Genomic DNA, 11025 nt, shown 5'->3' with positions numbered 1-11025 from the left:
GAGAGGCGGGCGGGGAGACCACGACTCACAATGTGGGCCCCAAGGGCCATGCACGTTCTGGGGAAAGGGGGATTCATGGGCTCCTTTGGGATGGGACTGTCCAGGTTTTCCTCCCAATAGCCACTGGGAGGTGGGCCATTATTTCCTCCATTTACTGATGAAGACTTGGAGAAGCTGCCCAAGGTCACACAGTTCAGAAGTGCTGGGGTCTGGGTTTGAACATGGATCTCCTTATCTCCAAGGCCCATGTTCCTTTTTTCTCCCATAAGCTGAGCAGAGACAAGAATTCCAGAGAGAAAACGTGCTGCACGCACCACATGCTTGAACTCGCTGGGCTTGTAAAATGAACTTCATCTGTAAAAGAAAGACAACAGTGATACATGTCGCAACAGATTGAAGGGGATTCTGCTCATAGAACAGCATGGTGCCTGTGTATTTGAGAAGAGAGTTGTTGTTTCTGACGGTTATTTCGGTTTACAGATAAGAAGTCATGTAAGAGTCTATCAAATTCTTTGTACTCAGAAGAGTAGGCCAAAGTCTGGATTCAAAGCAAGACAATGGGAATACCAAAGTTCACTCAAGCTTTTTCCATTTCATCCCAAGATAAGAAAGAAGGGGATGAGCATGCAGGCCGGTGGGGAGCAGCTCCGAAAGCATGAGATGGGATTAAGATTTTGCAAAAAGGATCAGCCTTAGGAAACACAGTGACATTAGATTTTAGCCACAAATTGGAGAGTGGGCCCAGAATACCCAGATGGGCTATCTGGGCTTCAGTTCAATGTTAAGCATGGAGTACCTACTGCATGCCAGGCTCCGTGCCTGGCAGGGCAGAGCCATGGGATGGGCACTGTTGACAGCTGTCCTGGCTGGCGGTGGTGATGACGGCCTTGCGGACTTTGACCCAACCTTCAGTCACGGAGATGGTAGGTCACACACTGCCTCGGATGGCAGCTGTGAGATCAAGGGACCTTCAGTGGCACAAGTTACCCCCAGACAAGGACGAGCTCAGGAGGAGCCAGCCTCATCACTCCCATAGCAGCCTCATGTGGTGGGTCCTGTCACAATGCCCCTGTGATGGAAGAGGAAACTAAGCTCAGTTAGAGTTGATGCGACTTGACAAGATCACTCGGCTGCAGCAGGATCAGGATTTGAACCCTGGTCAATCTGTTCCCAAAGCAGGTGTTCTTTCCTCCAGGCCAGGTTAGGCTTTTGGCTTCTAAAAGGCATCAACAGGTGAGATGGACGATACCAGGCCCGGGTGTACCCATCACTTGGGAGATGGCCAGCAGAGGCAGGATGAGGGGCTGGGCAGGCACTGATCACAAGCATGGTCCTTCAATAAAACTGGGGAGAGGAGATGGGAGACACAAGATCTAGGGATGGAGAACCCTGAGGTCAGCCTGATATCTGCCCGCCTGTCTGCCTGCACCTTTTGACCTGAGGAAAAACCCTAGGCTCAACTGGGGCAGATGCCTGAGTCCCCACTCTACTATCGACTGGCCCCGTTACCTGAGACCAGGTGCTCTACTTCTGGAGCCTCGCTCTCCCTGGCTATGAAACGGTCTCCCCTCACTCCACCTGCAAAATGTCTTGCACACAAGGCAGGCGCTTAACCCAGCATCTGCTCCTGTGTTCTCTGGGCCTCTCTACCCCCATCGGCCCCAACCCCCTTCCTGGAAGTGGGCCCTGGGCTTGTCAGGGTTCCAGCCAGCTGTCAACCCCGCCCTGGCTGGCCAGTTAATGAGTGACCAGGGTGCTGGAGGCCAGCCTATAAAAAGCTGCCAGATGAGGAAGCAGGTGGGAGCCAGGTGGACGGCGGCGGGACACAGAGAGAGCGAGATGGCCAGCAGGGCGGTGTCAGGGTACCTGCTGTGTGCGGTTGCCCTGGTCTTCCTCATGCTGCTGCAGGGCACACAGTCAGTCTACATCCAGGTTTGTCCTGAAGGTCCCCACGGCGAGAGGCTGGGATGGAGAGGGAATGCTGGGAAACTCACTAAGGACAGTCCAGGACCCAGGGCTCAGCCCAACACCCAATCACACCACAGGGGCCAAAAGAGCAGGTGGGTGGAAGCAGCTGGAACGCCAATGACAGCGATGACAGTAATGATAACAATAAACTATGGTCATTCTGCGTTGCTCTCCTCAAGAGCCCATCCCGGTCAGAGGTCAGATGGGGAATCAGACATAGTGCCTGCCCTTGAAGAGCCCAGAAGGGGAGGGAGACTTCTTTAATGCTCCCACAACTCTGTGTATCCTCCCACGTGTGGGTGGAGAGGAGATGATGGCCACCAGAGAAGTTTGCTCAGAGAGTTAACTTGAGCTAACTCATCCCTAACATTGCAGGATGAGCAGGAGGGATCTAGGCACAGGGACCAGGACTGCTCCAGGAAGAGAAAGGCCCCGGCATACAGAAAGGCCCCAGGAGAAGACAGCAGGGGGTGCAGGTCTCCTCGCAGGGCAGCTGTGAGGCTAAAAGGAGTCCGTCGATGGAGGCAGGGCCTGCCTGAGGTGTGGCAAGCTGCCACTGGGCTCCTGGGTAGCACATTCGACTGGGCATCCTGAGGAAGGAATAAGGAAATTCTGAGGTGGGGTGTGTCAGCTTCCCCCTGCAGCCTTGGCCTTGGAGCCAACCAGCTGGACTAGGCATTGCCATCATTTTTCCATGTTGGTTCGGGGCAATCACACAGTTACGGGGGGGGGGGGGGCGGTGGGGAGGTGGTGCCTGGGTACCAGGCACCTGGGAGGAGTGGAGTTTGACTGTCTCTGTCAGATGAGGTTCAGACTGGGGAAGAGACGGGCAGCCGGTGGAATTTGAATCAAAGTCCACCCCCACCCCCGCCCCGTCTCCAAAGCCCATGCCTTGAACCGCCATGATCACAGCCTTGCTCAGCCTCATCTCCCAGTTCGCCTCTGGCACAGGGGGATGTGAAGTGTCAGGCAGCACCTCCCACCCGTCAGGTGGTCTTCCATGCCTCAACTTTTCAACTCCGCGAGAACAGGGATGCTCCCTGGTCTCCTGGCAGCACCCTGCCCCCTTCCCTGCTCAGGCTGTGATGCCTGAGGTCTCCTTCCTCCTCTAGTACCAAGGCTTCCAGGTCCAGCTGGAATCGGTGAAGCAGCTGAGTGACCTGGTGGGTCAATGGGTGCCCGGCCCCGGCCTGCAAGACCAGAGTCCCCGGCCCTCTGTGTGCCATCACCCGGCCCTGCCGCTGGACCTCCGGCCCATCTGTGCCTCTAAGGATGCAGCTCGCATCTTCCAGGCCTTGAGTGAGTGCCCCCTCCCCCACGGAGCCACCTGACCCTCATGTTCTCGCCTCCCTGCACCCCAGGTCCTCTACCTCATGAGGTTTCTGTTAAGCACCTAGTGGCTGAGAATAGGGAGATTCAAGAAACTCAGCCCCTGCCCTTCCCGGCTAGGGCGCTGAAATCAGCCATTCAAGGAGCCCCTTCAGTCCCTAGCAACCCAGCTGGGATAATCAGCCCTCCTCTAAGACTTAACAGGTGGGGGGAAGGGACACTGGAAATGGATCCATAAAAATGACTGCAATACATGGGGCGACCAGGGAGGCACAGTGGGGACACAGGAGAGAGATGGCTCATGTCTGGGGACATGAAAGGGAATCTGAAAGGCTTCCAAGAGGGGGTGACATCTAAGCTGAAATGTGCGGGATGAAACAGCTGATCAGGAGAATGCAGGAACTGGCTAGCACTAATTTTTTTTTCCTTTCGATTTTATTGGGGTATCATTGATTTAGAATGTTGTGTTGGCTTTGGGTATACAACAAAACGATTCAGTTATACATATACATCTATTCACTGTTGCTTTTCCAGATTCTTTCCTCTGTAACCTTAATTTATAACCTATATCTATATAGGTTAATCTATAACCTATAGATTCTCATATAGGTTATCACAGAATATTGAGTAAAGTACCTTGTGCTGTACAGCAGGTCCTTGTTGGTTATCTGTCTTATATATAGTGGTGCTCAGGGGCAAAGAATCCATCTGCAGTGCAGGAGACACAGGGGACATGGGTTCAATCCCTGAGTGGGAAAGATGCCCTGGAGGAGGGCATGCAACACACTCCAGTATTCTTGCCTGGAGAATCCCATGGACAGAGAGGCCTGTTGGCCTACAGTCCATGGGGTCACAGAGTCGGACACGACTGAAGTGACTGAGCACGCATGTACGTATGCTAGTGTGTATACGCTCATCCCAAGCTCCTGATTTATCCCTCCCACCTCATTCCCCCTTTGGTAACTATATGTTTGTTTTGGGTGTCTGTAAGTCTGTTTCTGTTTTGTGAATAAATTCATTTGTATCATTTTTTAAAATTAGATTCCACATAGAAGTGGTATCCTGTGGTGATAGTCTTTGTCTAATGGCTGTTGTTCCATTGCTTAGTCCCTTAGTCCTGTCCAACACTTTGTGACCCCATGGACTGTAACCCACCAGGGTCCTCTGTCCATGGGGCTTCCCAGGCAAGAATACTGGAATAGGTTACCATTTCCTTCTCCAGGGGATCTTCCCAACCCAGGGATTGAGCATTTATCTCCTGCATTGGCAGGGGGATTCTTTACCTCTAAGCCAGCAGGGAAGCCTGACTTACCTCACTTAGTATGATCATCTCTAGTAGCCAGTATTTACTAAGCACTTACTAAGTACCAGGCCCTGGGTTAATCCCTTTGCCTGCCTGCTATCCTCACTACCCCTTGGCCAGGTTGATACTGTCTGTTGAGCAGGAAGGAAAACTCAGGCAGAGTTTGAATGACTCGCCCAGGCACTGCTAGGAGGACAGGACATGGGACTTGAGCCCAAGCCTCTCACTCTGCTTTTAAACTTTCTTGCTCTCAACCTGTGACATAGATACCAGGCCCCTACCTCAGACCCTCTCAGAGGCAGGCCTTCTCTGGCTGCCTGGTCAGTGACTCTCTGGACCACAAATGTTTCAGTTTCAGCTGACAAGTGTTTTCCTCCACCCAGGGACCATCGCTAACGACGACTGTGAGCTGTGTGTAAATGTTGCCTGTACCGGCTGCAGCTGAGATGGCCTGGGTGCCCTGAGCTCACCCAGGAACCTTGGCCCCACCAGTCCACTGCCTTCAGAGCCTCCACTCCCATCCAGGCTCTGGGGGCCCCCACCACCACAGTCATCCCCTCTCCTCCAGGGCCCGACAGCTTGATCTGGTGCAAAGCAACTGGACCCACAGTTGGAGAAGAGTTTGGTTCCTGGAGCAGCCCTGCTGCTGAATAAAGATTCTCCACCTACACTTGGAGCCAGGCATCCATTTGTTCATCCCCAGGAGGCTTGAGCAGAGCTTCCCTAGGTTAGCTTCCCTAACCCCTGAGTTAGGCATTTTCCTGGTTTCCTTGTCTGTGGAGTTGGTTCATTAAGCTCTGTTTCATATCAGAAGAGTGAGGCTGTGAATGGAAATGAATCGCCTGGGATCACAGAGTTGGGAAGGCACAGAGCACCCAGACCCATCTGACCCCCAAGCTAAGCTCAGGGCCTGGCCCAGCTACAGAGCCAGAGCTTCTGTGCTCCTGATGGAGTTGGGGGACGATGAGGGGAGAAGAGGGGAGAATGGGAGGAGGAAGGGGGCTCTCTCCTGAAGGTGGGAGTGGGGTGGGACAGGTGGAGAGAAGAGCCACTCGGTGCGCCTTCTGGGCTGATTCTGCCCACGCCCCCCCCAACCCCCTCTGCCTTACTGCACCCTTGTCCCCCTTCCTGGGCTCCCCAGGACCATCTGGCCAGCTCCAGGTGGGAGGCCTTCCTTCCCTCTCTTCACCCTGGTGGCCCCAAGGAATATTAATGATCCCAGCATCTCCTGAGCATCTGCTACACCCTAGGCACTGCTCTGAACTCTCTGCGGATATTAACTCACTGAGTTCTCACAACAGTCCAGTGCAGCAGATACTTCATTATTATCACATCCACTTTACGAGTGAGGGACCCAGGTACAGAGAGGGCTAGTGAGCCCGGGATCACAGGCTCAGCATAGTGGCAAAGCAGGCTTCTTCCCAGGAAGTCTGGGCCAGGGTCTCTGCTCTGAACCGCCATGTTACTGCCTCCCTGTGACCCCAGGCCCTGGCCACAGCTGAGTACACCCAAGGGAGGATGCCCTGCAGCCACCGCCTTCCTCCAAGGGCCTTCCGAGCTCTTCTTGAGGCTGGGGATTCCTGGGAGAAGGGCTTCCCAGGGTGGCTTCCTCCTCAACCTCTGTCCCAGGTAACCAGAGAGGAGAAAATCCTTGGGCCGTGCCCTCTGAACACAGATACCAGGGCCACGGCCATGGTGAATCCCTCCAGACTAGCTGCCCTGAGGCCAGTGGCCACTCCAGCTCCTTCCTCTGCTCCCCTCACGGGGGCCTGGGGGCCTTTGCAAGGCCTCCTACATCTCTCTGGGCTCCTCTCCTTCCTCTGTCATCACTGCCTCCCAACTCCTACAACCCCTGCCAGCCCAGAGATTCCTCCCTGCCCTGCACCCTGCAGGCTCTCTATGCCCACCATGCCAGACGTACACCACAGCACTGCTCCGACAGTGCCCCTTACCCTTCTGAGGCTCCCCAGTACCATCTCTCACGTCTAACCTGAGCCCAGCACCATCTGGCCTCGTCTCCCACCTGCCAGGGGAGGAGGCAGTAAAGGCAACTGCCACTGAGTGAGCACCTACTATATGCGAGGCACATGGTGGAGCCATCTGCACAGAAATAATAACAGTGTCAGCAAAGTGCTCACACGGGCCCCCAGGGACCTCTAAAAGCCTTTCCTCTATTACCCATTTTAATCTTCACTCAACCCTACGAAGTAGGGATTCTTGTCATTCGCATTTTACAGATGAGGAAACTGAGGAATGAATAGGTTAACTAACCTGCCGAAAGTCACACAACTGGTAACGGGTGATGCCTGAATTGACAGAGTGTGGCTTCAGAGTGGGAGCATTAAGTGTTTCTGCCCCACCACCATTCTCATCAAGTGCCCCTGCAACCTTGGGAGGTGGGATCTGTTATCATCTCCATTCTCAGATGAGGAAACCAAGTCTCAGAGAAGGGTACAGAGCCTATCAATGACCAGGTCAGGCTCAAACCCAGCCCTGTGCATCTCCTGGGCTCTACGTCATCCAGGCTGAACCATGCCAGTGCCATGGACCTTCCTGATTCTGTGTCTGCATTAAACCCCATCCATTTTCTGAAATGCCTTCTGCCTCTGTCCCTTCACACTGATTTTGAAATTACATCCATCCCAGTGCAAATTCCAAGGGCTAATGCAAACGCCCTGCCTTCTCTCCCCATTCACAGAGCCTTACTGACCTCTGCCCTGAAGATGCCTCACCCTCTGATTCCTGAAGCCCAGGGAATCCTGCCAGAATCACCCCGGGCACTTCTTCCTTCCCTAAGAAGGACCCTGGTTGCGTCCTTTTCCCTCATTCCCTCTACGGTTCTCTGTGGTTTGTATTTTGTTTTGTTGTTTTGACCACTTATTGCATTCTCTCCTGTTTGCATCTGAACTTTTCTTGCATTACACACACACATTTACACCCACTATTTCTGGGTGTGTGCTGTGTGTGTGCATACTAAGTCGTTTCAGTCATGTCCAGCTTTTTGCAACTCCATGGACTGTTACCACCAGGCTCCTCTGTCCATGGGATTCTCCAGGCAAGAATACTGGAGTGGCTTGCCATTTCCTTCTCCAAGGGATCTTCCTGACCGAGGGATGGAACCCGATTCTCTTATGCCTCCTGCACTGGTAGGTTTCTTTACCACTAGCGCCTCCTGGGAAGTCAGTACAATTACAATTCAGGTTTTACAGAGGAGGAGATGAGGCTCAGAGTGGGTAAGCGACTTTCCAAACATCACGCAGGACGTGGAAGACCTGAGCAGGACCACAGGGCTGGAACGGTGTAGCTGTTGCTTGCCCTGCCCTGTGTGTACAGGATCAGCCCCGTGGCGGGCCTCACCTGCCCCGGGGCTCAGAGGGACTTTCCCAGACTCCAAAGACATTAATCCACAGGGAGGCCCAGGGAGCAGCAAGGATGAGGGGGCATGAAGACTCCTCCTGGAGGGGCGAGGAAAGGCTGCCCTCTGAGAGGAGGCACGGGGGTGAGGACTTGGCCCCGAGCAGGAGTGATGTGGTCAGGAATGTGGAAAGTGGAACAAAGGATAGGGTGAGAACTATGGCTTGGGGTGTGGGCCCTGGGGGCGGGGCGGGGAGGGGTGGGTGGGTAGGAGGGGGGTGGGGGTGGGGCGGGGGGTGGGGGTGGGGGTGGGGCGGGGGCTGGGGGGCGGCGGCAGGCAGGAGGCAGCGCTTAAGTGGTCAATGTGGGGCTAGATCGTGAGGCCCCTTGAACACTCTCCAGCCAGGGGCTGACCGCATAGCCCCTCCGTGCCTGTGTTGGTCATTGAAAGCAGCTCAGGTGCTCTCCTGTGATTTAGTGGGCTTGATGACCCCGAGGATGGTGAAAGAAAAGCAGAGTTTCCACCTGCCCATTGATGGATGGTGGACTCAAGTCCCCTCAGCGTCTGTGCAAGGAGGCAGCCCGAGGGGGTGCTGGCTTGGCAGAAAGAGTGGCATGCTTGCACATAGCACACTGAATCCTGAGCTGGTGAGGGCAGGGTAGGCATCCCTAAAGTGTAATGATGAGTAGACTGACGGATAAAAGAAGGAACGAACGCAACACACAGAGGGCTCTGGAATCTGGTTTATTAAGCCGCGGGTGGGCATGGATCTTGGGAAGCATCAGCAGCTCCGGTGGGGCAGGGGCTGGGCACCTCTCAGGCTGCTCTCTCCTCACTCCTGCATTCGGGGTAGGTTGAGCTGTGAGGAGGAGGAGCGCCCTGCGGGGGAGGGACAGGAGGCAGGGAGTACTATCTGTTCTAGCATCCAGCACAGGCCGCGTAGGCACAGATCTCACACGTGCTTGGATCCGCAGCGATGGCCCCTGGACGGGAGAGACGGAGCCCCGTGAGCGCAGCTTCCCTTCCCCAAAGCTCCCTCCCTCACTTGAGCCAGAGTTCGGACACCCGCTACCCAGGAGAAACCGAGGCCTGTCCTTTCTGACCAGCGGGACTTTCAGCAACAAACCAGGACACAAGTACCACTCAAGCCAGCCAAAATTAGAAGAGTCGACTCAGCTCCTACAGCTGAGACCAGAAGAACCCGGAAGCACAACAGAGGGCTTAACAGACCCACCAATCAGAGTAGAGCCCGTCCTCGGAATCCCACCAATCAGAACACACCTCTCCTTCATGAGCTACAAATCCCGGAATCCATGGGCCCCCGGCTCTTCAGAGAGAGGGTTACTCACCCAGCCTGTCCAGGATCTCCTGGGCGTTAGACTCCTTGCAAAGAGGCTTGAGTTCTTCGGGAAAAGTAGGCAAGCTACAAAGGTTGGAAGCGATGTGTCCACTAGGATTTCTAGGGATCCTAGGCTCCTGGAGCTCCTGGAGGTCCTTGAGCTTCTTCACCGACTCCAGAGAAAAGGAGAAGTCTCCATCCTGAGAGAGATATGTTCGGAGTGCTGCAGCCTGCTCCCTGACTGCCTCCTCCAGGAGTGACCCCTCTCCCGGCCCAGAGGCGCTCAAGCAGTGTTTGCGGCATATGGGAGCCAGGTGCTCCGCAGTGGGGCAATATGAGGTAGTCAGAGTTCAGGCTTTACAGCCAGACACTAGGCTTGGATCCTGGTTTTGCTTTGGAATCATGAACAGGTCATTACACTCCGGGAGCCTAGGTTCTGCATGTTATATGAGGAATGGAGAAAACAGACACGAAGTGTCAGGGACACAATAGGTGTCTACTAGTGGGAGCCATGGTGCTGATCTGTGGGGAGAGACCCAGAGCTGGGACCAGATCCAGGCTTCCTGAATCCACGTGGCTGTACCGGGTTGTCTTCACCTCTGCCTGAGAGCAGTGTGGGCTGATCCCGTGGCCCCCAGCTCCAGCCTGGGGCCTGGCTGATGTTTGAGAAGCAGTAAAAGGCCTCCCGGGGCCTGGCTGTGGAGCCAGAGTGGGGCCCCTAATGAGTGCCAGGCTGGCCTTTTAGCTGGCATCCTCACCAGTAGGGACACCCTCCCATCAGGACCTTCAGGGTATCCAGGTGGTTTCTGAGACCCAGGTCAGGGCTTTGGCTGAGAAGTAAGGTCTGGAATGAAACTGAGCTCCTTCGCTTCCCAACCACGTGCCCATGACAAATTACAAACTCTAAGGCTCCATTTTCCCTCCTTTAAGAAATGGGGCTAGCAATCCCTTCTTCCCAAAGTGATCCTGGGGCCCCAGTGGAGCCTGGTCACGGCAAGCACTCTGTAAATTGGCTGGTCACCTGCCTTTCCCTGACTGTTTCTCTTCTCTCTTCCTGATCTTTCTATGAGTTTGAAAACGAAAGGTGTGAGAGGCAGGACTGAGAAGGAGATCCGTGGGGCAGAACCAAGCCTTAGACATACCGCACCCTCAGTCCCCAGGGAGGGGTTGCTTTATCAGAGGACAGGCCCTGCACCCTGGAGGTAGAGAGCAGTCTGGGCAATGGTGGGGACAGAGAACTTACCTTCACGATGACTCCCCCTGTCAGGGTGGCCCAGGCTCCAAGGAGGCACAGGGCGGACAGCAGGTAGGTGTTCATGGCGGCAGCACCCAAGAGAGAAGAGTGACTGGTTCTGGATGCCAGGGGGAAACAGTGGGACTTTTAAAGAGGGCAGGGTTACTGAGTAACTCAGGAGTCTTGATGAGCATCTCAGCTGCTTGCTGGTCAATTCAATCCTAATCAGATAAGGCTCAAGACCGCCCTGGCAGATAAGAGATCAGTCCAGGGAAGCGTCAGAGCCCCAGCCCCTCCCTGGGCTCCCACTTTAACCCACCACTGGACTGGGTTCTGCATTCATTCACCAACCACTCACACTCACTGATGGCTCGGGGCCAGGCCATGTGCCAGGGTGGGGCTGCAGACTGCACCCAGCCCTTAAAGAGGGCGGCCCAGGCAGGGGCAAGTGCAGGGTTATTAGGGGAGTGGGTAGGCAAGGGGAATGGAGGGGCTAT

At 54.9% G+C, this 11025-nt stretch overlaps 2 protein-coding genes across 2 annotated transcripts; one reads left to right on the top strand and one right to left on the bottom strand.

Moving 5' to 3' along the window:
* The first annotated feature begins 1839 nt into the window (after positions 1–1839).
* GUCA2B (guanylate cyclase activator 2B) lies at positions 1840–5251 on the top strand. The gene is made up of 3 exons (XM_055587001.1): positions 1840–1932; positions 3081–3267; positions 4984–5251. The coding sequence occupies exons 1-3, from the start codon at positions 1840–1842 to the stop codon at positions 5043–5045; spliced, it is 342 nt and encodes a 113-aa protein (XP_055442976.1). The 3' UTR covers positions 5046–5251.
* A 3433-nt stretch (positions 5252–8684) lies between these two features.
* On the bottom strand, positions 8685–10730 carry GUCA2A (guanylate cyclase activator 2A). Its single transcript, XM_055587000.1, has 3 exons — positions 10538–10730; positions 9305–9494; positions 8685–8938 (listed from the first exon to the last, which is right to left on the bottom strand). Exons 1-3 carry the CDS (start codon positions 10610–10612, stop codon positions 8874–8876), a joined length of 330 nt encoding a protein of 109 aa, XP_055442975.1. The 5' UTR covers positions 10613–10730; the 3' UTR covers positions 8685–8873.
* Between the last annotated feature and the right edge of the window lie 295 nt (positions 10731–11025).

Source organism: Bubalus kerabau, chromosome 6 (assembly GCF_029407905.1).
Source record: "Bubalus kerabau isolate K-KA32 ecotype Philippines breed swamp buffalo chromosome 6, PCC_UOA_SB_1v2, whole genome shotgun sequence".
Taxonomy (NCBI): Eukaryota; Metazoa; Chordata; class Mammalia; order Artiodactyla; family Bovidae; genus Bubalus; species Bubalus kerabau.
This window is presented reverse-complemented; position numbering and strand designations above follow the sequence as displayed.

Coding starts and splice junctions, on each gene's coding strand:
- GUCA2B (XM_055587001.1), top strand. CDS start 1,840: ATGGCCAGCAGGGCGGTGTCAGGGTACCTGCTGTGTGCGGTTGCCCTG. Junction 1,933..3,080: donor CACAGTCAGTCTACATCCAG/GTTTGTCCTGAA, acceptor TTCCTCCTCTAG/TACCAAGGCTTCCAGGTCCA. Junction 3,268..4,983: donor TCGCATCTTCCAGGCCTTGA/GTGAGTGCCCCC, acceptor TCCTCCACCCAG/GGACCATCGCTAACGACGAC.
- GUCA2A (XM_055587000.1), bottom strand. CDS start 10,612: ATGAACACCTACCTGCTGTCCGCCCTGTGCCTCCTTGGAGCCTGGGCC. Junction 9,495..10,537: donor CAGGGGGAGTCATCGTGAAG/GTAAGTTCTCTG, acceptor TATCTCTCTCAG/GATGGAGACTTCTCCTTTTC. Junction 8,939..9,304: donor GGAGATCCTGGACAGGCTGG/GTGAGTAACCCT, acceptor TCTCCCGTCCAG/GGGCCATCGCTGCGGATCCA.